The sequence below is a fragment of the Artemia sp. Qi Xiang Cuo genome, chromosome 15, assembly GCF_049724085.1.
Source record: "Artemia sp. Qi Xiang Cuo chromosome 15, ASM4972408v1, whole genome shotgun sequence".
Lineage (NCBI taxonomy): Eukaryota > Metazoa > Arthropoda > Branchiopoda > Anostraca > Artemiidae > Artemia > Artemia sp. Qi Xiang Cuo.
The window spans coordinates 62,535,478-62,561,649 of NC_142808.1; the positions used below are offsets into that span (position 1 = coordinate 62,535,478).

The 26,172-nt window shown below is 33.7% G+C and overlaps 1 protein-coding gene across 2 annotated transcripts; it reads left to right on the plus strand.

Moving 5' to 3' along the window:
- Positions 1-2,479: 2,479 nt before the first annotated feature.
- LOC148943968 (uncharacterized) lies at positions 2,480-23,868 on the plus strand. Of its 2 annotated transcripts, none has more exons than XM_089101457.1 (5): positions 2,480-5,091; positions 7,362-7,532; positions 8,663-8,821; positions 14,177-14,332; positions 22,506-23,868. In XM_089101457.1, the coding sequence occupies exons 1-5, from the start codon at positions 5,022-5,024 to the stop codon at positions 23,681-23,683; spliced, it is 1,734 nt and encodes a 577-aa protein (XP_088957583.1). In that variant the 5' UTR covers positions 2,480-5,021; the 3' UTR covers positions 23,684-23,868. The 2 variants fall into 2 exon arrangements, with proteins under 2 accessions (XP_088957583.1, XP_088957584.1); XM_089101458.1 differs by having other exon boundaries at positions 8,663-8,809.
- The last annotated feature ends 2,304 nt before the right edge of the window (positions 23,869-26,172 follow it).

Here is a 26,172-nt window from a genome sequence, read left to right on the forward strand (position 1 = left end):
TAGCACAGTCACCTAATGCAACTGCATTTATTTATTATGACAATATTTCATAAATATGTCAGTAAATGAGTATTGTAGTTTCTCCTTTTCAAAACATGAGACCAAAATGTATAATCAGGGGTGTCAATTCACAAAAGTTTTTCTTCATGAAGGTTTTCTCTTAATGAAAGTATAAAGCAAAGGTATTATTTCATTAAAATTACCATATGTTATTTTAAAAATCTAGAATGGAGTGGAGGGAATAATCCTGTATCCTCCTCCCATCAATGCACTTATATGTAATTTACATTTCTTGTAAGGTATTTTTTATTTTATTTTGTATTGAGTTTTATTTGTTTGATAAAACCACATGCAATTGTATTGTGTGGTTGGTTCTTGTTTTTATGATTAGGTCATCTTGTTTTAGATATAAATCATAATTTTGGATCATCTTGTTTTAGGTTATACTCATTAATATGAGTAGGGTTCTAGACCCCTATGCTTTCTAAAAGCCAGAATATAATTTGTACTTTACTGAAAAAAATTCAAATGAATTTACTTTAAAAAAATTTGCATTGTCAGTTTAATATACATCTGCTGACATTTATTCCTTAAAATCCATATTAAGTTATGATTTCTTAAAGTTATAAAATGAAAACATTTAAAATAATTTTTTCAGTAAAATACAAATTATGTTCTGGCTTTTAGAAACCATAGGGGTTTAGAACCCTACTCATATTAATTTCTGCTTGTTTTAAGTTTGCCTCTGTTATTTATTTTAATTTCTGTTTTTTGGGGGTTTCATTTATTTATTGATACTCATTTGTGGTAGTTCTATGCATGGTAAATTATTTGACTCTATTTTTGTTAATTTTTGGTTTAATAGAGTTCTTTACTTTTTTCTGAAAAACTTATTTGTGGTAAAGCTTTTTTTAATTAATTTCTGTTTGTTTTATATTGACATAGTCTTTTTCAGGGAAAAAGACTGAGCTTCTTCTAAAGTTAAACAGCCATCCCTTCCATAATAACCTTAAATACCCCCATGGCATAACTTTCAACCCTTTCCCCTAATCTCTGGGGTTTGTTTCAACCCCCAAAGCTTTATTATATGATATTTAGACTATTTTGAATTGAATGGCTATCTCAAAATTTCTATTAGATGCATTTCGGGACAATACAACACATGTGTGTGTGTTTGGAGGGGGGATAGCTGCCCTCCAATCACTTTGACTCTTAAAAAGAGCTCTAGAGCATCTGATGAAGAATCCAATGAACCCCTCCAAAGTTTATATGACCATGCTTTCTATAAAAACCTTATATGCCCCCAGGGCATAGCTTACAACCCTTGCCCTGAGGGCTGGGGGGATTTGTTATACTCAAAGACATAATTTACAGACCTTTCAAATACGTTGAACAAAATGGCTAACTCAAACTTTTGATTGGAAGTGTTTGGGGAAATGATGGGCATGGGGGGTCAATTGCCCTCTGATTACTTTCAACTAATAAAAATGCCACTAGTCCTCTCAATTTCCAATTGAGTGAGCCCTCTTTGAAGCTTCTACAACAAAAATTTCTATAAAAACCTTATATTCCTCAAGGGCATAACTTACAACCTTTGTCCTGAGGGCTTTGGAGGGAGCTTTGTCATCCTTAAAGACATAATTTCAAGACTTTTCAACTCTGTTGAAGAAAATGGCCATATAAAATTATTGACTGTAAATATTTTGGGGAAATGATGGGCATGGGGGAGGGGGTGATTCTCCCTCCATTTACTTTCAGTTATTCGACAGGGCAATAGCCCTCTCAATTTCCCATCAAATGAGCCCTTTTTGAAGTCTGCAACAACGTTTTCTATAAAAACCTTATATGCATAACAATGCTTTCTATAAAAACCCCAGGGCATAACTTACATCTTTAACTATGAGGGCTGGGGGGGGGGGGTTGTAATACTCAAAGACATAATTTCCAGACCTTTCAACTACGTTAAACAAACTGGCTGTAGCAAAATGCTGATTGGAAGTGTTTGGGGAAATGATGGGTGTGGGGGGGGGGTCCATTTACTGTCTGATTGCTTTTGACTTAGTAAGGGCACTAGCCCTCTCATACCCAATTCAATGAGCCCTTTTTGAATATTCCAGAACAACGTTTTCTATAAGAACCTTATATGCCCCCAGGGCATAGCTTACAACCTTTGCCCTGGGGGTCTGTCATCCTCAAAGATATAATTTCTGGATCTTTGAACTATGTTGAACAAAATAGCTATCTCAAAATTTAGATTGAATGTGTTTGGGGAAATGTTGGGCATGTGAGGGGGGTTATTTGCCCTCCAATAACTTTGACCATTAAAAAGGGCACTAGCCCTTACAATTTCCAATCAAATGAGGCCTTTTTGAAGTTTTTACATCAACACTTTCTATAAAAACCTTATATGCCCCTGGGCATAACTTACCACCTTTGTAGGGGGGGGGGATGGTCATCCTCAAAGACCTAATTTCCAGAACTTTAAACTATGTTGAACAAAATGGCTATCTCAAAATTTTTATTGGATGTGTTTGGGGAAATGGGGGGCATGAGAGCGGGATTAGTTGCCCTCCAATCACTTTTGACTTTTAAAAAGGGCACTAGTCCTTTCAATTCCCAATTGGAGGAGCCATTTCTGAAGTTTCTACAACAACACTATCTATAGAAACCTTATATGCCCCCAGGGCATAACTTACAACCCTTGCCTTGAGCGTTGTGGGGTTTTGTTATCCTCAAAGACCAAATTTCATAAACTTTAAAATACATTGAACAAAATTGCTATCTCCAAATTCTGATTGGATGTGTTTGGGGTAATGATAGGTGTGAGAGAGGGGTTAGCTGCCCTCCAATCACTTTTTTCTATTAAAAAGGGCACTAGCCATTTCAATTTCCTATCAAATGAGCTCTTTTCGAAGTTTCTACAACAACCCTTTCTATAAAAAAAACCCCTGATATACCCGCAGGGCATAACTTACAACCCTTGCCCTGAGGGCTGTGGGGTGTTTACCATCTTCAAAGACCTAATTTCGAGAACTTTCAACTATGTTGAACATAATGACTATCTCAAAATTATGATTAGATTTGTTTGGGGAAATGGTGAGCGTGGGAGGGGGGTTAGTTGCCCTCCAATCACTTTTGACTATTAAAAAGGGCACTAGGGATTTCAATTTCCAATTGAATGAGTCCTTTTTGAGTTTTCTTCAACAAAGCTATCTATAGAAACCTTAAATGCCCCCAGGGCATAACTTACAACCCTTGCCCTGAGGGGTGTGAGGGGTTTGTCATCCCCAAAGACATAATTTTGAGAACTTTCAACCACGTTGAACAAAATGGCTATCTCAAAATTTTGATTGAATGTGTTTGGGGAAATGGTGGGCGTGAGAGCTTGGTAAGTTGCCCTCCAATCACTGTCAACTATTCAAAAAGGGCACTAGCCCTCTCAGTTTCCAATCAAATGAGCCTTTTTTGAAGTTTTTAAGATGACTCTTTCTATAAAAAACCTTATATGCCCCCAGGGCATAACTTACAACCCCTGCCCGGAGGACTTTGGGGGGGGGGTTATTATCCTCAAAGACCTAATTTCAAGAACTGTTGAACTATGTTGAACAAAATGGCTATCTAAAAATACTGATTGGATGTGTTTGGGGAAATGGTGGGTGTAAGAGGGGAGTTAGTTGCGCTCCAATAAATTTCAACTATTAAAAAGGGTAGTAGCCCTTTGAATTTTCAATTAAATGAGTCCTTTATAAAGTTTTTACAACAATGCTTCCCATAATACCTTATATGCCCCCAGAGCATAACTTACAACCCGTGCCCTGAGGGCTGTGGGGAGAGTGTCCTCCTCAAAAACATAATTTCTGGATCTTTCAACTATAGGCTATTGAACAAAATGGCTATCTAAAAATTTTGATTGGATGTGTGGGTAAAAGGTGGGCGTGGAAGGGGCGTTAGTGTCCTTCCAATCAGTTTTGACTATTAAAAAAGCCACAAGCCCTTCCAATTTTCAATCAAATGAACCCTTTTGGAGTTTCTACGACAACTCTTTTGATATGCAGTGCTCTGGTCTAAAAAAAAACAAAAAAAATACATTGTGCCAACATTGTTCTTTGCTTAAGCAGCGCTATTGTGCTGCCTATGATACTATTGATTAGATTATTTTTTTTTTGAGGGGGTTTCTTATTAACCCCCACACCCAAGATCAGTTGTTGGGGGTAGGGGGGATCAATTATTAACCCTTAGAAGGCTAATTATTTGTTTTTAAGGGTTTTTTATCTGGTGAATATTTAAATTTTATTTGTATCTACTTTTTAATCATCTGTCACTAAATCAGGTAGGAACAGCTAATTATGGACTTTGGAAAATACATAGTCTGTATGACCAAAGCAGTAAATGCCTTGGATAATTGCTAAAATTCATTTTATTTTGATATTAGTAAATAAAGTGACAACATATTAGTCACAAGGATAAATACATTTTCTCCTCTCAGGGACATGCATATGCTACATCTTTCCATCATCAACAAAATAATCATTTTTATCATCTTGGTTCTATGATTTGATTTGAAGTAAGGAATAAATTATTTTTTAAGCTTTATTGAGTTTTTTAGTTTTCTTATTCATTGAAACCATCAACAAGCCTTTCATGAATGTTATTTTGAAAGCACTTGGCTTAAGACAAGTCTGTGGGTATGTATCTTCCTGGGCCCTAGTTTGGGCTTTAAATTTGATTGAGAATGTGTTGCCTTTTCAAGGTAATAAAAGCCTGTATTTTGCAATTTTATTATATATGCATTACTCCAACAAAATTCAAGGCACTAAATATGACATTAAAAATAAAAGAAAAAAATATTTTCAGAAATTTAGGAAAAACCGGAAAAATACCAGTTTTAAAATCTATCACAGTGAATACATAACAAACTGCAAGTTTTGTAGTCACAATTTAAAAATGGAGTGCCATTTCCAAGTGGTGTTGGTAGTATTATATGTTTATAGCTGACATTAACTTATTTCAGAGATGATATTATGGATGTGCCTCAAATTCCAAACTTAGCTGAGCCTATCACCATTCCTGAGACTTCTGTTGTTAAAAATGGTAAGTTATACAATAAAAATTTTGGTAACAAACTAAAAAGAAAGATGCTTCTCTTTAGCAAACAATTGTCTCTTTTTCCTCCTGCTTTAAAGTTCTCCTCAGTAAAAATAACAAAAAAGAAAGAACATGCAACTCCATAAAAGCTATGTAATGAAAGGACTATTTTGCTATACAAAAGTCTAACTTATTAGCTATATTTTTTTCAGTTTGGGGAGAAAACAAGTCTTGAAGTTGAAAATTTTTCTCTTACTATTTTCTGTTTGCAGGCTTAAACAAAAGAAAAACTAGAAAGCAATAAGAAAAAAGCATTCTTACTAAAGAGTCTATTTTGTGTAGCAGCCACAATGATTATCTATTGATAATAAGGACTAGTTTTATTATAATTATCTATAATAATTTATTATATATTAATTATAGGGACTAGTTTCTGTATCTTAGAATAAAGATTTTTAAACAAAATTGCCTACAATCTTTTTGATAACATTTCTTGATGTTTGTTTGTTTCCTGTGATTATCTTTTTGTGATATGTAAATAAATTAAGAAAAAGAAAAGGAGTTTATGATAAGGTATATGATCGTGATGGAAAAGGATACACCAAACAATCTTCTCTTTTCAGTTCACCAGGCACTTTTCCGCCTCACTCAGCATCCTAAATCTAGATGTTACTTGGGATCTATCCGTACATGCCTTATTTGAAGAATTTTCTTGTGGAAAATACTCTGTCATATTTGAATTAAATTCATTTAGTCAACTAACAATAAAGCGTTGTAAACATAATGTATGTAAATTCCTTTATAAATAAAATTATGAGCGCGGAAGTCATTTTTTTTCTCTGATGCACGTTTTTTTCTTCAAAAGTTTTTGCTCTCACAAAATAAATTCTCTATAGCAATACCAACAACTAGAACAAGTGGATTATCTGGGTTGTTACCGCCACGCTGTTAATTTGGTGAAAAACGCGGGTCATATTTCCTGAAGTTAAGTGTAGTCTCATTCTTGTTATTTCTTTGTTATTTCTAAGCACCCCTATTAGTAGCTAACCTACAAGATGTTGTTTTTTTGTCTTGTGACGCTTATTAATGTCTTGCTGTCTTCGTTTTGCTATTTTTTATCTCTATTATTTCCTTGGCAAAAAGCACATGATGCCATTCGGTTTTTTCAGTTTGTCCAAATTCTGTCAATTTCCCAGTCCTCCCAAACTTTTTATTAAGAGCTGTTCAGGTGTTGCTAGTTTTATATATTACAGTCAATAGATTTCAAGTAGGATGAGTCCATACAAATTGATTTTCCTAGTTGTTTTTTTGTAGATGTTAGATAACTTCCCTTTTCCCACCATGCACACATTAACTTATGTTCCAAGAACTGTTTTTTTTTTTTTCACAAATATGTGGTATTTGTTCAGTAAAGCTAAGTGTGATTATCTGAAAGATAGTCAACCTTAGATATTCCATGTATTATTTTCTGGGAAACAGTGACTTCATATTTATTGAAAATAATATTCATCATATGGATTTGTTGTTGATTTTATTCAATACTTGTTCTTAAATTTCAGCTTAAGCCCTATTGAATCTAATGATAGTTTGAAATCCAATGGTCTGATTTGCATGTTTGTTGTGTCTTAAAATTGTAAGCTTGCCTCTAGGCCATATTTGATGTAAATTGAGGATCTTGTAAAAAGGAAGATTTTTTTCTGGGGGGGGGTTGAGTGGGGTTAGAAAAAATGATTCATGTAATTGGTGATAATCTTTAAGTTATTTCATTAGAATTGAAAGGGAATATTTCAATTATCAGCTATACTATTTCAATATTTCTGTCAAACAGGAAGTGGCATATCTATTTTCTCTTGTGGATATGCACATGTTTTCCAAAATCATTTTACCATTATAGAATCTGAAACAAAATAAATAAAAGATGCAAAAATAGAATTAATTCAACAATTTTGTTGTTGGATGCTAAAGGAAACTGGGACTAGCATTTGAAGGAAAAAGCAAAATTGCCACCAATTGTTGAATTTTTATATTAGATGATTAGCCAACTCATTAGCCTATCAACCACATAACCTGTTTAAGAATTTTCAGGACTCTTTTCAACTCTAAATCTTGACATTTTGTGATGGCTATTTGCCAAAGATTGTTTGATCTCTGTCCTTATAAGGGTCATTATTCATTCTTGTGGCCATTGTGTTGAAAAGGGGGAAGAAATTGGGCTTTTTTTGTAAGCTTTTCTGTTGAATGTGTACCATGTCCCTTTTATTTATACTTTCTTTCAGAAGTTGAAGAGGCTTTACCAACTAACCATGAGGAGTTATTTGACTTTCCAAACCACCTTTTGTCTCCTAAAAGGCAAGATGCTCCTGTAGGTACTTTTTCCTGCTTTTCAGGACCATGTAAACTTGAACGTGATACCCAGGAACTGGGCTCCCCATGTTTTGACAATAAAGGTACATGTCAAGCATTTGGTTTTTGTATAATCAAATATACTAGGTAATATTTTATTGGCAAAAGCTAGAACAAATTAGACTTTTCTAGGTCTTCATCATCTTAAGATTTGAAACTGCTGAAGAAACATGAAATGAAAAAAAAATAACTTGAAACTATGCAATGGATTATATACAACAATTCCTGCAAATTCTGGAATTTGCAAATTCAAAAAAACATATATTTTTTTAAATATGTAGAAAAACTTGTTTCATTTCTAAAATAAAATATTGATGAATAGTGTTGTCTTGTACTGTAGTAGTAAGTAGTAAGTATTGTAGTGTAAACATTTTGTACTTGTAGATGATGGTATTTCTTTTTTCACTCTGCTTGTTTCATCTCCATTGTTGTAAATCCAGCAGAAAATATATTATTATTATTATTATTATATAAAGCTTTTCAATAGCATTACTAAACGTTTATAGTAAGATTTAGTTTGCCTTCTGAATTTTTGAAAAACCCATCAAAGCAATTTAAGTGTTAAACACAAAACAATTCACTCAGTGTCTAATATTCCAATAAAATTGATCTCTGTTTTTAAAAAGCAAAGACAGAGTTGTTATGTAAATCAGCACTGTATTTATGGTGATTGCAAATCTTCAAATCTTTCCAACTCTAGCAACACCCAGTTTATACAAAAGTCAAGTAAACAAAAGTTTAAATGGTCAAATGTTTAGTTACAAAAGAATGTCCAGCATTTATAGGAGTATGTCAGAAAGGAAGAGAATTTTTGCGTGGAAGAAGCGGAAACTATTTTTCCGTTATGTTGTTAGTAAAAAGGAAAAACAGTGTAAAAACTAAAGCTTATTTTAATAAAAAAAAACAAGGAAAATACAATATTGGTATTTTAAGTAGAAAAAAATGCTAATTGTTAACTGGCATTTATTAGCATTGCTAATAAACGCTAATTTGTGAAATGGGGCTCCTATTTGTAAAATTATCACGCTTTAATTTGTTCAGTTTTATATTTTTTCTCATTTTTCGCATCTGTTTTCTGTTTTTGTTTTTTGTTTTTTTATCTTGGAGAGTTACTAATTATAGCAAAGATTTTATCATAATTGGCTTATTTTGTATCTCTTTATTTTTGTTGTAGAAGCTGAATATGCTTCACCAAGTGATGTCAAAATGATCAGAGAAACATCTAATTCTGCTGTATCACCTCAGCATCAACAGCTACCTTTGAATATTGCATCCAGAATATCCAATTTAACATCTGTGTTGGACTTCCAGGATCTGGATGGTAATGATGAAGGTATATTTTTTATAAGTTTTTAAGTTTTACTACAAGGTATAAAAGTTTTAACTACAAAGGTATAAGTTTTTACTACAACACTTTCTATAAAAACATTATATGCCCCTAGGACATAACTTACAACCTTAGCCCTGAGGGCAGTGAGGGGGTTGTCATACTCAAAAACATAATTTCCTGCCCTTCAACTAAGTTCAACAAAATGGCTATATAAAAATGTTGATCGGAAGTGTTTGGGGAAATGATGGACGTGGGGGGGGGCATTTGCCCTCTGATCGCTTTTGACTATTAATTAGGGCACTAGCCCTCTCAATTCTCAATTGAATGAGTCCTTTTTGAAGTTTCTACGACAACGCTGGCAAAGATCTAATTTCCATAACTTTTAACTACGTTGAACAAAATGTCTATCTCAAAATTTTGATTGGATATGTTTGGGGAAATGGTGGGCGTGAGAGGGGTGTTAGTTGCCCTCCAATCGCTTTGGACTATTAAAAAGGTTCAAACACTAGAATGTATAATCCAGTATATATATATATATATATATATATATATATATATATATATATATATATATATATATATATATATATATATATATATATATATATATATATATATATATATATATATATATATATATATATATATATATATATATATATATATATATATATATATATATATATATATATATATATATATATATATTGATATATATATATATATATATATATATATATATATATGATATATATATATATGTATATATATATATATATATATATATATATATATATATATATATATATATATATATATATATATATATATATATATATATATATATATCTATTCTATCTATCTATCTATCTATCTATCTATCTATCTTATCTATCTATCTTATCTATATATATATATTATATATATATATATATATATACATATACATATATATATATATATATATATATATATATATATATATATATATATATATATATATATATATATATATATATATATATATATATATATATATATATATATATATATATATATATATATATATATATATATATATATATATTTTTTTTTTTTTTTTATATATATATATATATATATATATATATATATATATATATATATATATATATATACTTGGATGGTGTGGAAAAAGAGGGTTTTTTAAACCTTTTGAAATAGCCACAAATATATGGCTATCTCAAAATTTTTATTGGATGTGTTTGGGGAAATGGTGGGCGCGAGAGGGGGCTTAGTTGCCCTCCAATCACTTTCTACTATTAAATAAGGTGCTAGCCCTTTAAATATCCAATCGAATGAGCACTTTTTGAAGTTTCTACGAAAACACTTTCAATAAAAACTTTATATGCCCCCAGGGCATAACTTATAACCCTTGCCCTGAGGGGTTTGGGGTGATTGTCATCTTCAAAGACATAATTTCCAGAATTTTCCACTACGTTGAACAAAATATCTATCTCAAAATTTTGATTGGATGTGTTTTGGGAAATGGTAGACGTGAGAGGTGGGTTAGTTGCTCTCCAATCACTTTCGACTATTAAAAAGGGCACTATCCCTTTCAATTTCCAATCGAATGACCTTTTGTCGAAGTTTCTATGACGACGCTTTCTATAAAAAAAAACCTATATGCCCCCAGGGCATAACTTACAACCCTTGCCCTGTTGGCTCTGAGGGTATGATCATCCTCAAAGACCTAATTTCCAAAACTTTCAACTACGTTGAACACAATAGATTTTTCAACATTTTGCATGTGTTTGGGGGAATGGTGGGCGTGAGAGGAGGATTAGTCGCCCTCCAATTACTTTCAACTATTGAAAAGGGCCCTATCCCTTTGAATTTCCAATTGAAGCCCTTTCTCAAGCCCTTTCTCAAGTTTTCACGACAACATTTTCTATAAAAACCTTATATGCCCCCAGGGCATAACTTACAACCCTTGCCCTGAAGACTGTGGAGGGAGTGTCCTGCTCAAAGATATAATTTCCGGACCTTTGGACTGCGTTGAACAGAATGGCTATCTCAAAATTTTGACTGGATGTGTTTCGGGAAATGATGTGCGTGGAAGGGGTGTTAGTTGCCCTCCAATCACTTTCGACTCCTGAAAAGGGCACTAACAATTTCCAATCGAATGAGCCCTTTTTGAAGTTTCTACGACAACGCTTTCTACAAAAACCTTATATGCCCCCAGGGCATAACTTAGAACCCTCGGTCGGAGGGCTTGGGGGGGGGGCGGTTGTCATCCTCAAAGACCTAGTTCCAGAACTTTCAACTACGTTGAACAAAATGGCTATCTCAAAATTTGGATTGGATGTGTTCGGGTAAAAGGTGAGCATGAGGGAGGTTAGTTGCCCTCAAATCACTTTTGACTATTAAAAAGGGCACTAGCTCTTTGAATTCCCAAGCGAATGAGCCCTTTTCGAAGTTTCTACGACAACTCCTTCATTAGGAAGTGCCCTGGTATGGAACAAAAATATTACATTGTGCCAACATCGTTCTTTGCTTAGACACCGCTATTGCGCTGTCTATGAAAAAGAAAGAGGTCACTCAGGAAAATCTATTGCCACAATATAGTTTAAATAGTCTAATTGAAAGACAATACTACTTTTATGTCGATTATAAAATATCCAATAAGTAGTGCAAAGCAAGAATTATAACTAAATAAACGAAAAATATTTTTTTAAGTATACAAAAGCCATACATACAGCCATTACTTACAAAAAGTATATTTTGTTCCTGTTTGAAATATAGTGCAAAGTCCTTACTGAGCAGTATAAGAAAAAGAATAGAATAATTGCTGTAGCCTAGTAAAGAGTAAATCAGAGCGAACCATGGCGCATATTAGCCTAAAGTATGAAAACAATTTTTGAAAAAGAAGTGTCTAGGGAGAAGGATTTTGTGTGGATTTCAAAAAGGACTTGAAAACACTTGAAAATTAGAACAAATCCTGATTGAATAGCTTGGTGTTTTTTTTCCTGTGCTCACTAAATCATCCTTTCCCCCTAAAATAAGTTGTTGCAAGCGTGTATTTTACCCCACTCTGGTATCCGGTTAGAACCATGCTATCAAAACAGAAAAACGATCTCAAATAGACCAGTGGCAAATGATCCTGTTTAAATAGAAAAAGAACGTCGTAACCTCATACCTGCTTTTATGATATAAATGCGTGAGATCTTAGTACAGCGGTACCTTCGCCACTGTGAATATGGGCGTTCTGAATAGTTCTAGAACACCTCAGTAAATTTCTTCAAGAGCACTTCAGAAACTATTGACTAGCATTGACTAAATTGTAAACTCAAAAGATGCTTGTGAAACTATAGGGTTTTACTGCCTTTCATAGGTAGCGCATTCGCGCTGCCAAAGTAAACAACGATGTTGGCACAATGTTTTTTTTTTTTCATACCAGAGCACTTCGTATCGAAGGAGTTGTTGTAGAAACTTCAAAAAGGGCTCATTTGATGGAAATTGGAATGGCTAGTGCCCTATTTAATAGTTCAAAGTGATTTGAAGGCAGTTAACACCCCTTCCACGCCCATCATTTCCCCAAACGCATCCAATCAAAATTTTTAGATAGCCATTTTGTTCAGCGTAGTTGATTTTCAGATATAAATTATGTTTTTTAGGAGGACACTCCCCCAAAACCCACGGGGCAAGGGTTTTGAGTTATGCCCAGGGGGCATTTAAGAAGGATGTTGGCACCATGTATTATTTATTATTATTTTTTTGTTTAGACCAAGCAATTCGTATTGAAGCATTTGTCGTAGAAACTTCAAAAAGGGCTCATTCAATTAGAAATTGGAGTGGCTTGTGCCCTTTTTAATAGTCGAAAGTAATTGGAAGGCAACTAACACCCCGTCCGCGCCCACCTATTTCCCAAACACATCCAATAACAATTTTGAGATAGCCATATTGTTCCACGAAGTTGAAAGTTTTGGAAATTATACCTTTAAGCAGGACACTCCCCCCACAGTCTTCAGGGTAAGGGTTCTAAATTTCGCCCTCGGAGTATAAAAGGTTTCTATAGACAGTGTTGTCGTAGAAACTTCAAAAAGGGTTCATTCGATTGGAAATTCAAAGGGCTAGTGCCCTTTTTAATAGTCAAAAGTGATTTGAGGGCAACTAATCCCCCTCTCACGCCCCAAACACATCCAATCAAAATTTTTAGAAAGCCATTTCATTCAATGTAGTTGAAAGTTTTTGAAATTATGTATTTAAGGATGACAACCCCCTCCCCCTTCACACCCCTCAGGGCAGGGGTTTTAAGCTATGCCCTTGTAGCATATAAGGTTTTTATAGAAAGCGATTTTGTAGAAAATTCAAAAAGGGTTTATTCAATTGGAAATTGAAAGGGCTATTGCCTTTTTAATAGTCGAAAGTGATTGAAGGCCAACTAACCCCCCTCTCAAGCCCACAAAATCCCCAAACACATCCAATCAAAATTTTGAGATATCCATTTTTTCAACGTAATTGAAAGTTCTGGAAATTTGGTCTTTTATGATGATAACCCCCTCAGAGCCCTCAGTGCAAGGGTTGTAAGTTATGCCCTGGGGGCATATAAGGTTTATGTAGAAAGTTGTTGTAGAAATTTCTACAAATGAATGTGATCTTTCAGTTTGATATACTTATTACTGATATATAGTAATCGAAATGTTAATATTATTTGATATATTACAGTTATAAAAGTAAAAACATTTATATTTTTTCAGTAAAGTGCAAATTATGTTCTGGCCTTGGGAAGGCATAGGGGTTTTGAGCCCGACTCATTTTATTTTCTGCTCGTTTTGATTTTGACTCGGTTATTTATTGTATTATTCTGTTCATTTTGGGTTTCATTTTTGCTCATTTTTGGTTTAATGGAGTTCTTTACTTTTCTTTGAAAAACTCATTTTTTGGAAAAAGTTTTTTTTTAATTAATTTTTTAAATAATACAAAGGTAGAAGCACTGATAATTTGCTATTATTCCTTTCCAGTCCCCAAAGGCTAGTTCTCAGTATGTATACATAGGTTAGCTCTAGTTATTTATTTTCCCAAAAATTAATTACATATCATTTGGGTATGAAAATTTGTGAATAAAGTGCCAAATCATGAAATTGGTTTTCTATTAGTTATATTACCCTTTATTAATTATTATACAATTATCACAGTTGCATCAAATTATAACGCTTAAATTTGTTCAGGTCTGATATTTATTGTCATTTATCACGCTTGTAGTCTGTTTTTTAATCTTGCGAGGGTTCATTATTTATTGGTAAATTATTGAGAATATTTAATCCTTCTGTTATTATTATCTGTCTCTTTGTCTATTTTTTATTTTTGTTGTTGAAGCTGGAGACTTTTCACCAATTGGAGCTGAAACGATCAGAGAAACTTCTATTTCTATCCTATCATCTGAGCATCAACAGCAACCTGTGGGTGCTTCATCCAGAATAACCAGTTTTACATCAGAAGTGGACTCTCAAAGTCGGGACAACAATGACGAAGGTATATTTGAAACTATTAGTTTTGTGAACTTAGTTTGAAAAGGAAATATTTTGTCAAACATCAAAGTTTTTGTAAAACTTACAAGCATAACATTGACAATATGTCAAGCAATATAAACAACACAGCATAATTCATATTCAAGCATTTTATTAACCTCTAAAATTGGGGAGTTTAAATAAAAATGAACAAACTGACCTCATAAATATAAAACCAATATAAATACAGGCCAGTATGCACAAACCTAAATTATACTAATAATACTTAATTATATTTAATTGATAACATCGTAAATTTTAACATAAACAAGCAGCAAATCAAAAAAAAAAAAAATGGATTTATTGGAAATAATAAAAATAATACCAACCAGCTAAAGAAAATAAATATTCTAATAATTTCAAAAATTCCAGATTTGGTCTAGGGAAATTGATGGCCCTAGCGAATTAATTTTTTTTGCTTCTTATTCGTTATCACAATGGGATGTTCATACTATATTGTTTTGTCACTGATGACGTAGAATTAAATTTTGAAAGTTGACATAAAAATTTTCCAAAATTTAAAAAAAGTTGTTTTTCTGAAGAATTCGAAGAACTAAAATATAGTAACCATACTAAATATAGAAGAACTTGATTTAGAGCTACAGAATGAAAAACATGAGCTAATGACTTTCTAGTCAAAATATTCCTGGAGAGAAATTACCCTACCAAAACTTGCAGAGATGCAAGAAAGGACGAATTTTATTATATTTGTTTGACAAAGGGATAGTGGAGGACCATACAGAATATATAAACAAAGAAAAGAGCATTACATAATTTTTTTTTTAATGTTACGTCACATTTTTCATGTTTTTAAAGCGTTTAAATAGTATTACCAAAAGTCTTTGGCTCTTATCCTCGTCTGGCTCTTATCCTTAAAAGTAACTAAACTTCCTTTTTAAGTAACTAAAAAGTTAAACCAGCACAGAGTGTGGACTTAGGTACCAAAGTGGACATTTACCTTATATTTAAGCCAAAATGGAAACTGATTCAGAGCAATAGTTTTTATTTATATTTAGTAGAACATTAATATTTTATTGTTTAAATGTCTTTTTTTTAAATTAAAAAATGAAAGCCTCCGAAGTCGATCAAAAATCATGTCAGATTTAAATGAAAAGTATCTCATTCAAATCGGCATCATTTCATACCTCTCCTCCTTATTGAAAACAGGAATGCAGAATTACATTTCTGCATTGGTTGTATAGATCGTAGCCCGTAGGTTGTTAAATTTTGTTCCTTCTGCAAGTTTTGTTTGTTAATTTTGTGTTTGTGGACTGTCATGATGTCACTTTATAGTTGAGATTCAGTGTTAGCCATTCATCCAAGCACATTTTTGGAATTTAATTTTTAATTTTTTATAGTGAAAATGCGTTAAAAACATGAAATATAGGTAAAATTTCCAATTTTTAAGCAAGTTTAAATAATTCTCTGTAGAAAATTCTGAGTAATTTCGTATTTCTGACTCGTTGAATTCACAGATTCGAAAAAAATGAACCCCGCTATCCTGTTCATCAAGCATCTTTTTCATTTCATGCAAGTCAGATCTGTAGGCTTGTCAGAGCATTAGATCTTTGAAGGGGAACATACCATATTTTTATAGTGAAAAACGTATTTAAAACATAAAATATTTAAACACATGTAACACATGTAAAAACATGTAAAATATGTAAAATATACACGAAACATGTAAAATATTTAATTTCTATTGAAAACATGAAATATAGGTAAAATATTTAATTTCTATTGAAAACATGAAATATAGGTAAAATATTTAATTTCCAAGCAAGTTTAAATAATTCTCTGTTGAAAAATCTGAGTACTTTCGTATTTCTGACTCGATGAATCCACAGATTTGAAAAAAAATGAATCTCGCTATACAAGTGTCTTGTTCACTTTATGCAAGTAAGATCTAAAGGATTGTCACAGCGTTATATCTTTTGAAGGGGATCATAAACCCTAGGTCCAATGGAGTGTTTGAAATCCAATGCTTAGTCTGTGTCTCTGTCTTTTTTTTATAAACTTGTCTATGGTAGCGTCAAAATAAAGTACAATGTAGCAACTGAAAATTGTGTCAGCTATTATGCTTTCTACTGTCGTGCATACTCAGAATTTGCAAAGGATCAGATGCAATAAAATTGCTGATTATTCTTTTCCAGAGTTAAATACTACCATTAGTGCTACTAACGATTCACCGAAGCACCAAAAGCCGTGAGGCCAACACATCTACGCGAGCTCCTCTTCCATCCTAATTTATTCTAAGCCTCCCTCTTTGAGCCCTCCCAGGACGTTCCCATTTCCCTTAAATCTTTCCTCTTTCCATACAACCTAGGCCCAATAGAGTGTTTGAAATGCAATGCTTAGTCATTTTTACAGCCTACATCATCTACAGCCTACATTACATCAGCCAACAGCCTGCATCTACAGCCTACATTATTCACCTACATCTATTGTAGGTAGACATTTACATCTACCTACATCCTATTATCTACGTACATCTACCTACACCTATTATCCTATTATATTACCTACAGCCTATTATCATATTTCATCTACAGGTCGTGCCCTAACCATCTCAACCTGTCTCACAATTATAGCCCTAGAAACTGGGATTGAGCTGTACTTTTCTTACAGCCTATCGTTTGAAATACAATCAGTCAGTTGGTACCCAATACAATCCGTAGGCAACTTCTCATGGAAAACATCTAGCAAATCTTCCTTTGTTTTCCGGAGCGCCCATACTTCAGAACCATTCGATCTTTTCGTTACCCAAAGTCACTTTTAATTATCCATTAATCAGAATCCCTTGCTTTGTCGTTTACTAGGAGTAATTAAAAAACTTTTTCCACAAAATAAGTTTTTCAAAGTAAATTAAAGAACTCCATTAAACAAAAACTGAGCAAAAATAAAATCAAATAATCCACCAAGCGTGAAACTACCACAAATCAGCATCGATAAATAAATGAAACCCTAAACGAACAGAAATTACAATAAATAACCGAGTCAAACTCTAAACGAGCAGAAATTAACATAATTTGGGCTCAAAATCCCGATGCCTTTCCAAGGCGAGAACATAATTTGCACTTCACTGAAAAAAATATATATGTTTTTGCTTTTATAACTTTAATAAATCAAATAGTATTAACATTTTGATTACTAAATATCAGTATAGGTGTATTAAACTGACAATGCACATTCATTTGTGTTTTTTTTTTTAGTAAAATGCAAATTATGTTCTGGCCTTGGGAACGCATAGGGGTGCTATTTAATCTTAAGGCAACATTTAGTTTTTAAACATAAAGGCAAATGGGAGGGTGATGACCTAATTTCCAGATATTTCTGCAACATTGAACAAAATGGCTATCTGCAAATTTTGATTTGATGTGATTGGGGGATTGGTGGGCGTGAGAGGGGGGTTAGTTACCGTCCAATCACTTTCAACTAATAAAAAGGGCACTAGCCCTCTCAATGTCCAGTTGAATGAGCCCCTTTTGAAGTTTTTACGACAACTCTGTCTATAAAATCCTTATATGACCCCAAGGCATGACTTACAACCTTTGCCCTGGGGGCTCTGGGGGGTTTGTCATCCTTAAATACATAATTTCCAGAACTTTCAACTACGTTGAACAAAATGGCTATCTCTAAACTTTGATTGAATTTTTTTGAGGAAATGGGGGGCGTGAGAGGGGAGTTAATTACTCTCCACTCACTTTCGACTATTAAAAACTGCAATTTCAATTTCTAATCAAATGAGCCTTATTTGAAATTTCTACAACAACTTTCTATGTAAACCTTATATGCCCCCAGGGCATAACTTAAAACCCTTGTACTGAGGGCTCTGATGGGGTTATCATCCTAAAAGACCTAATTTCCAGAACTTTCGACTACGTTGAACAAAATGGATGTCTCAAAATTTTGATTGGATGTGTTTGGGGAAATGGTGGGTGTGAGAGGGGGCTAGTTGCCTTTTAATCACTTTCGACTATTAAAAAGGGCACTAGCCCTCTCAATTTCCAATTGAATGAGCCCCTTTTGAAGTTTTTACGACAGCTCTATCTATAAAAAACTTATATGACCCCAGGGCATAACTTACAACCTTTGCCCTGGGGGCTCTGGGGGGTTTGTCATCCTTAAATACATAATTTCAGAAATTTCAACTATGTTGAACAAAATGGCTATCTCTAAACTTTAATTGAATGTGTTTGGGGAAATGGTGGGCGTGAGACGGGAGTTAATTACTCTCCACTCACTTTCAACTATTAGAAAGTGCAATTTCAGTTTCTAAACAAATGAGCCCTTTTTGTAATTTCTACAACAAATTTCTATGTAAACCTTATATGCCCCTGGGGCATAACTTACAACCCTTGCACTGAGGGCTCTGATGGGGTTATCATCCTATAAGATCTAAATTCCAGAACTTTTGACTACGTTGAACAAAATAGATATCTCAAAAATTTTGATTGGATGTGTTTGGGGAAATGGTGGGCGTGAGAGGGGGGTTAGTTGCCCTGCAATCACTTTCGACTATTAAAAGGGCACTAGCCCTTTCAATTTCCAATCGAATGAGCCCTTTTTGAAGTTTCTACAACATCGCTTTCTATAAAATACCTTATATGCCCCCAAGGCATAATTTACGACCCTTGCCTTGAGGGCAGTGGGGTTGGAGGGGTTGTTATTCTTAAAGACCTAATTTCCAAAACCTTCATCTACGTTGAATAATATGGCTATCTAAAAATTTTGATTGGATGTGTTTGGGGAAAAGTTGGGCGTCAGAGGGGGGTTAGTTGCCCTCGAATCATTTTTGAAACTAATAAAAATGGCACTAGCCCTTTGAATTTGCAATCGAATGAGCCTTTTTTGAATTTTCTACGACAACGTGTTTTATAAAAACCTTATATGCCCCAAGGGTGAAACTTACAACCCTTGTCCTGAGGGCTTTGGGAGTGGGGGGGTTGTCATCCTTAAGAACCCAATTTCCAAAACATTCAACTGCGTTAAATAAAATGGCTATCTAAAAATTTTGATTGGATGTGTTTGGGGAAAAGTTGGGCGTGAGAGGGGGGTTAGTTGCCCTCGAATCATTTTTGAAACTACTAAAATTGGCATTAGCCCTTTGAATTTCCAATCGAATGAGCCCTTTTTGAATTTTCTACGACATCGCGTTTTATAAAAACCTTATATTACCCAAGGGTGTAACTTACAACCCTTGTCCTGAGGGCTTTGGAAGTGGAGGGGTTGTCATCCTTAAGAACCCAATTTCCAAAACTTTTAACTACGTTAAATAAAATAGCTATCTAAAAATTTTTATTGGATGTGTTTGGGGAAAAGGTGGGCGTGAAAGGGAGGTTAGTTACCCTGCAGTCACTATTAAAAACGGCACTAGCCCATTGAATTTCCAATCGACTGAGTCTTTTTTGAAGTTTCTATGACAACACTTTCTATAAAAAAAAACCTTAGATGCCCCCAGGGCATAACTTAAAACCCTCGCCCTGAGGGCTGTGGGGGAGTGTCCTCCTCAAAAACATAATTTCTATGTGGAAATCAACTACGCTGAACAAAATGGCTATCTAAAAACTTTGATTGGATGTGTTTGGGGAAAAGGTGGGCGTGAGAGGGGGGTTAGTTTCCCTCAAATAATTTTTTACTCTTAAAAAGGGCACTAGACCTTTGAATTTCCAGTCGAATGAGCCCTTTTTCAAGTTTCTACGACAAATATTTCAATAAAAACTTATATGCCCCCAGGGCATAGCTTATAACCCTTGCCCTGAAGACTATCGGGGGGGGAGGGAGTGTCCTGCTCAACGGTATAATTTCCTGAGCTTTAAACTGCGTGGAACAAAAAGGCTATCTCAAAATTGTGATTGGATGAGTGTGGGGAAACGGTGGGCGTGGAAGGGGTGTTAGTTGCCTTCCAATCACTTCTGACTATTAAAAAGGGCACTAGACATTTCAATTTTCAATCGAATGAGCCTTTTTTGAAGTTTCTACGACAACGCTTTCTATAAAAAACCTAATATGCCCCCAGGGCATAACTCACAACCCTTGCCCTGAGGTCTGTGGGGAGTGTCCAAAAACATTATTTCTATCTGGAAATCAATTACGCTGAACAAAATGGCTATCTCAAAATTTTGATTGGATGTGTTTCATCCATTAAATGAGCCCTCTTCGAAGTTTCTACGGCAGCTTCTTCGATACGAAGTGCCCTGGTCTGAAGGAAAAAAATATTAAATAATACATTGTGCCTACATCGTTCTTATATGCCCCCAGGGCATAACTTAAAACCCTTGCCCTGAGGGTTTGTGGGGGAGCTACCTCCTCTAAAATATATTTTCTATCTGGAAATCAACTACGCTGAAAAAAATGGCTATCTTAAAATTTTGATTGGATGTGTTTCGGGAAATAGTGGGCGTGGAAGGTATGTTAGTCGCCTTCCAATCACTTTCGACTATGAAAAAGGGCACAAGCCACTCCTATTTCCAAATGAATGAGCTCTTTTCGAAGTTTCTACGACAACTTCTTCGATACAAAGTGCCCTGGTCTAAAGGAAAAAATAATAAATAATTCATTGTGCCAACATCTTTCTTGTATGCGCCCAGGGCATAACTTAAAACCCTTGCCCTGAGGGTTTTGGGAGATTGTCCACCTCAAAAAAATATTTACTTCTTGGAAATCAACGACGCTGATCACGCTGGCCGATTCAAAAGTCGGTGTGCGACGTATTGGCTGGAATACTGGGCGTGGGAAGTAGGGCTATATGCCCTTTCGTAACTTTTGACTATTAAAAAGAGCACTAGCCATTCCAATTTCCAATCGAATGAGCCCTTTTTGAAGTTTATACGACAACTTCTTCGATACGAAGTGCCCTGGTACAAGAAAAAAATTAAAAGATAAATAAATAACACATTAGGCAGCGTTATTGCGCTACCCATGATATAATTTACTTGAATGGTGCCACTCTTCAAGTGGGAATAGAGATGACCCTTGGGCTCCTATCTTGTGGGTAACCTGGCAGGGTCAAGGCAGCCCTCAGAAGAGATCTGGATTTTACGCCTCGCTGTATTTGTTCTATCGAGGATCCTTCCATGATGGTGTTTTGCATCAACTTGCAATTTAACCCATTGCTGGGAGAAGGTATGTAACTCACGGGACGTGTCCCTACGCCGGTGGGCCCTGCTGAGTATATGTTATAGGGGCCTTCCTCCTCCTCCGTCTGTATTTACAGCACCCGGGAGACGGTGCCCCAGTTTCTATTTTAGACCCCCAGGGTAATTTTTTTGTGCGTTTACTCCTAAGAAAAGGTTTGAAATTATTGAAAAAATTGGGAATTCGAAAGAAATTGGTAAGTCGGGCTTAGTGCCAAAAGCCAGTAAATATTTGTGCAATTTTTATATTTTAGTTTTTTTTAAGGTGGATGTCAATTCTCATGTCCTGTGAAAGAAAGAAATTAGTTATAGAGTACTTTTGATAAAGAATTACTCTTTATGAGCAAATGAAAAGAAGCAAAGAATAGGTTAAACAATAATTAACAATAAAAGTGTGGGACATTTCAGTTTTTAAATAATTTTGCTTATTTATGTTCATAGTTCAAGATGACAACACTGGCAAAAAGTGGTACTCGCCGAAAAACTTCTTGATTTTGAACCAACCAAAATAAAATAATTAAAAATGAGGTTTCAGTTAGGAATATACCTAAAATGGGACTAAGGGCTTAATTTGTATTTTATTTTGCACTTTTATTTTGTATTTAATTTTATTTTGTATTTTAATTTAACGTTGCCGTTGAATTAGTTTTCAAAGCAAATTATGATACAAGTTTAAAACAAGTTCAACTAGGGGAGAGGGATAGAAAAGGAAATTATTTGTTCAAACCTTTAAAAAAAATTTTTAATCCCATATGACTTTCAAGTTTTAAAGCTGATGAAGATTTTTTATATTATTATTCCATTTCTAATTCTTCTATGAAGTGAAGTTAGTTTCAAGGTTTGTTCTTTCATTTTCGTTTCATTTGAAAGTGGTAGGCAGTTTAGATCCCAAACAAGTAACAATTATAGAATGTTCACCTTTCATTTGTAATTGCTATGATGTCTAATTGTTGAATCGTTTTGACTTTATTTAATTTTAATAAAAATAATTTTTTACTATAGAGATAATTCATTCTACTGTGTGCGGTTCTGATAGTGTGGCTCAACCAAAACTCTTACGCCCAAAACCAATCGTGAAGATGAAGAAGCTGACAGAGAAGGCTATTGAAGAATTAACAGCTGGAATTTGGCGTTGTGCCTCCTGTGCAAAAGCAGAAAAATCTTTTTTTATGCTAGATCTTCACATAGACACCGGCTGTGAAGAACTTTCACCAATAGAATGTGACATCTGTCCTAAAGTATTTAGGGACTACAGAAATTTCGTTGTTCACATTATGGAACACCAAATGGGAGAGACAAGAAGATGTCCTATTTGTTTGTGTGAATTAATTGGCGATGTGAGACAACATTTAGTTATACATGGTCATTTTTCAACAAGTGTGTCTGAGTTAGACCGACAGGGAAGTACATCACTTGCTGTTACACAGAATTCTTCTACAATTCTTTGCTTAAATTCATTTGAATTGGACTTTGAAGCGAAAAACTTGGATAATCATAAGATATATTTGAAAAGTTCCGTGCCTAGTGAAAAACCCAAAATATTGAAAAAAAGTAAAGAAACATATACGGGGATAAAGCAATATATCTGTGATGTATGTGACAAAAACTTTTATCATTTGAGCCATTTGAAAAGGCATCTAAGAATGCACACAGGGGAGAACCCTTTCAAATGTGATGCCTGTGAGAAAACTTTTTCTCAGTCAAACAATCTGATTAAGCACCAAAGAGTACACACTGGGGAGAAACCGTTTAAGTGTGATATATGTGAGAAAACTTTTTCTCAGTCAAGCAGTTTGATTAAGCATCAAAGAGTACATACTGGTGAGAAACCGTTTAAGTGTGATATATGTGAGAAAACTTTTTCTCAGTCAAGCAGTTTGATTCCACATCAAAGAGTACATACTGGTGAGAAACCTTTTAAGTGTGATATATGTGATAAAACTTTTCCGGTGTCAAGCAGTTTGATTACACACCAAAGAGTACATACTGGTAAGAAACCGTTTAAGTGTGATATATGTGAGAAAACTTTTTCTCAGTCAAGCAATTTGATTACGCACCAAAGAGTACACACTGGGAAAAAACTGTTTGAGTGTGATGTATGCAAAAGAGAATATTCTTCTAAATCAAATCTGAACTATCATATAACAACCCATTTTCAGAAAAACCCTGCAAGTTCATAGTCAACAATAACAACTTCTGTGGTCTTGCTGAACCCTATTATAAACTGTTCCTTTGTTTTGTTGCCTCTTATTTATACATTTTTTTTTCAGTTCATTAATTGATTTGCAGAATATTTTTGTTAATTTGTTCAGTGTTTTTTTTTTCGCTTTTTATTTTAAATTATTCCTTCTCTTGGCTATGACCCCCCCCCAAATTAGTCACTAAATGTATCCAGGTTTTAGTATATACCCCAGTCAAATCCATTATATTCTTCTTTTAATATTTTCTCACCATTTTTTAAAATCTCTTTGCTTATCATTTGGATTGAAACATTGTGAACAAAGATGTATGAAGTTTTTGGTCTGTCTTCAGTGAAATAAATCCTTAAAACAGATTGTCAGCAGGATTTCTAATCAAGAGATAAAGGGAGGATGTCCTCTTGAATGATTATATATCCTTGGGGAAACCAATGCGGAAGTAAAGGAAAGAGAAATATTGGTTTGTTTTAGTGTTTAATTGGTAATTTTTCGGACCCCCTTAAAATTGGTATTTTACCTATTTTATGTATTTTAAATATTTTACTAGCAAATTTTACGGCGCTTTATCGTTAACATAGTTATTGTGATTTCTACTGGATACACAGCAGGGTGAAAGAAAGGAATATAATTGCATCCATTAATTTCGTTGTGAAGTTTTTATAATTGAGTGATAAATTGGTATTTGACTATCCCTTATCTAACAGTATGTCACTTTATTTGCATATGCCTATTCTCTTTAAATGAACAGTTTACTTAATCTTTCCCCTAAAAAAGTTTCAGAAAGCAATATCATTTGATCTGCGCGTCTGTAGCAATGTTACCCGGTCTAATCTTGTCCTTCTTCTCTCTTTCCTTTTGACTAAAGATTGAACGGACCCACAATTTTTTCATCTTTCTAAAAAAAGCAGGTTATTCTGCTTCCAGCCAGAGGTCTAAATTGATTTGGATAGGAGGAAGTACTTTATCCAGACTATTGCTCAACACCTGATTTGCTTGGTATTAAAGACCCTACTCAAATATAACATTACTAAATATCCCAATGTTTAAGCCTTAATGTTGCACCTTAACGAAGCTTCAGATCCCTCAAAATGGCGAAAACAAAGCTATTCCTCCTTGGAAAAAAAAAATCTGACTAGAAAAAATATGGTACCAGAATTTGTCATGAAATTTAGGATAAGAAATAGACTTCATTGAATCTAAAGTCAATATAATATACCGGGAGGTCAAAATTCCCAAAGAATGTAATCATTGCTGTCATCTAGTAATGACTAGTGAACACAAGAGAAACCCAGTTTTTTTAACCAAAATGAGTTAGTAATAAAAAAGCTTAGTAATTGGATGAATAATTTCAGAGTTATTGATCAGAAAAGAATAAAAGAAGAGGTTTGCAAAGAAAAAACAGCCTAAGAAGTAATATCAGAGACCTCAGATTTACCTTAATATTGTTTTCTTTCAAAAGAGATAAGATCTGAACACACTGATTAGCCATAAAAAATTTATAAATAAACAAGGCTGATCCTCTTAACATTATTTCAATTAATTCAACTGCTTTCCAAGATAGCAAAAAGCCCCTAAAATAGAAATTTGCCATGAATTTTTTAATCTATAAAATTCCTAGGCCCCTTTATTCTATATTATTGCTTTAACTGCAACTAGCAATCACCCAGTAAGAAGAAGTAGTACAGTTGGGGCTGTTGAGAAGGAAATACTACAGGTTGGTAGGGTAGACTGGGTAAAATTTAAAAAAAGGTTGTATTTCTATAATTTTGTAATTTAATAAACTTTAACTACGTAAAAGTTTTATTTTTTTTAGTATATATACTCAACATGGATATATACATATATATATATATATATATATATATATATATATATATATATATATATATATATATATATATATATATATATATATATATATATATATTCGAGACTTGATTTCTGCTATTTTTGTTAGTATTTTTAACTTAAAATAATATTTGTTTTTCTGTATTTAAACATTTTGTAGATCTCACATAGTTTGAATAAATTGGCTATACCTTAAACATTTTCTTATGTTCAAGGGCCGGAAGCAGTGAGGGATTTAAAAATTACCTCTAAATAACCCCATGGTGGGGAAATTGGTGGATTTTTTTAAGCTTAATTTATTTTTGCAAATACCATTTTTGAAAAAAAAAACTTGTTCAATATTATTCCTTAAATCATTTGCTGTAGTGTTGACTACAATAAAGTCAACTACAGTAAAGTGAAAGTAATATCGACTGAACAATTATAACTGGAACTTTAGGAGTGGTCTAGCCCTAATATAAGAAGTGTAATGTTTGTTTTAGTAACTTTTATTACTTTGTTCTTAATAGAAATTATTTTGAGAGTGACAATTTAATAACAATTTTTGTTTTATGTTTAACCTGAATTTTCAGACCAAAAAACACCAATTTTTGTGGCATATCCAAAAGTTTAGAAATATAGAT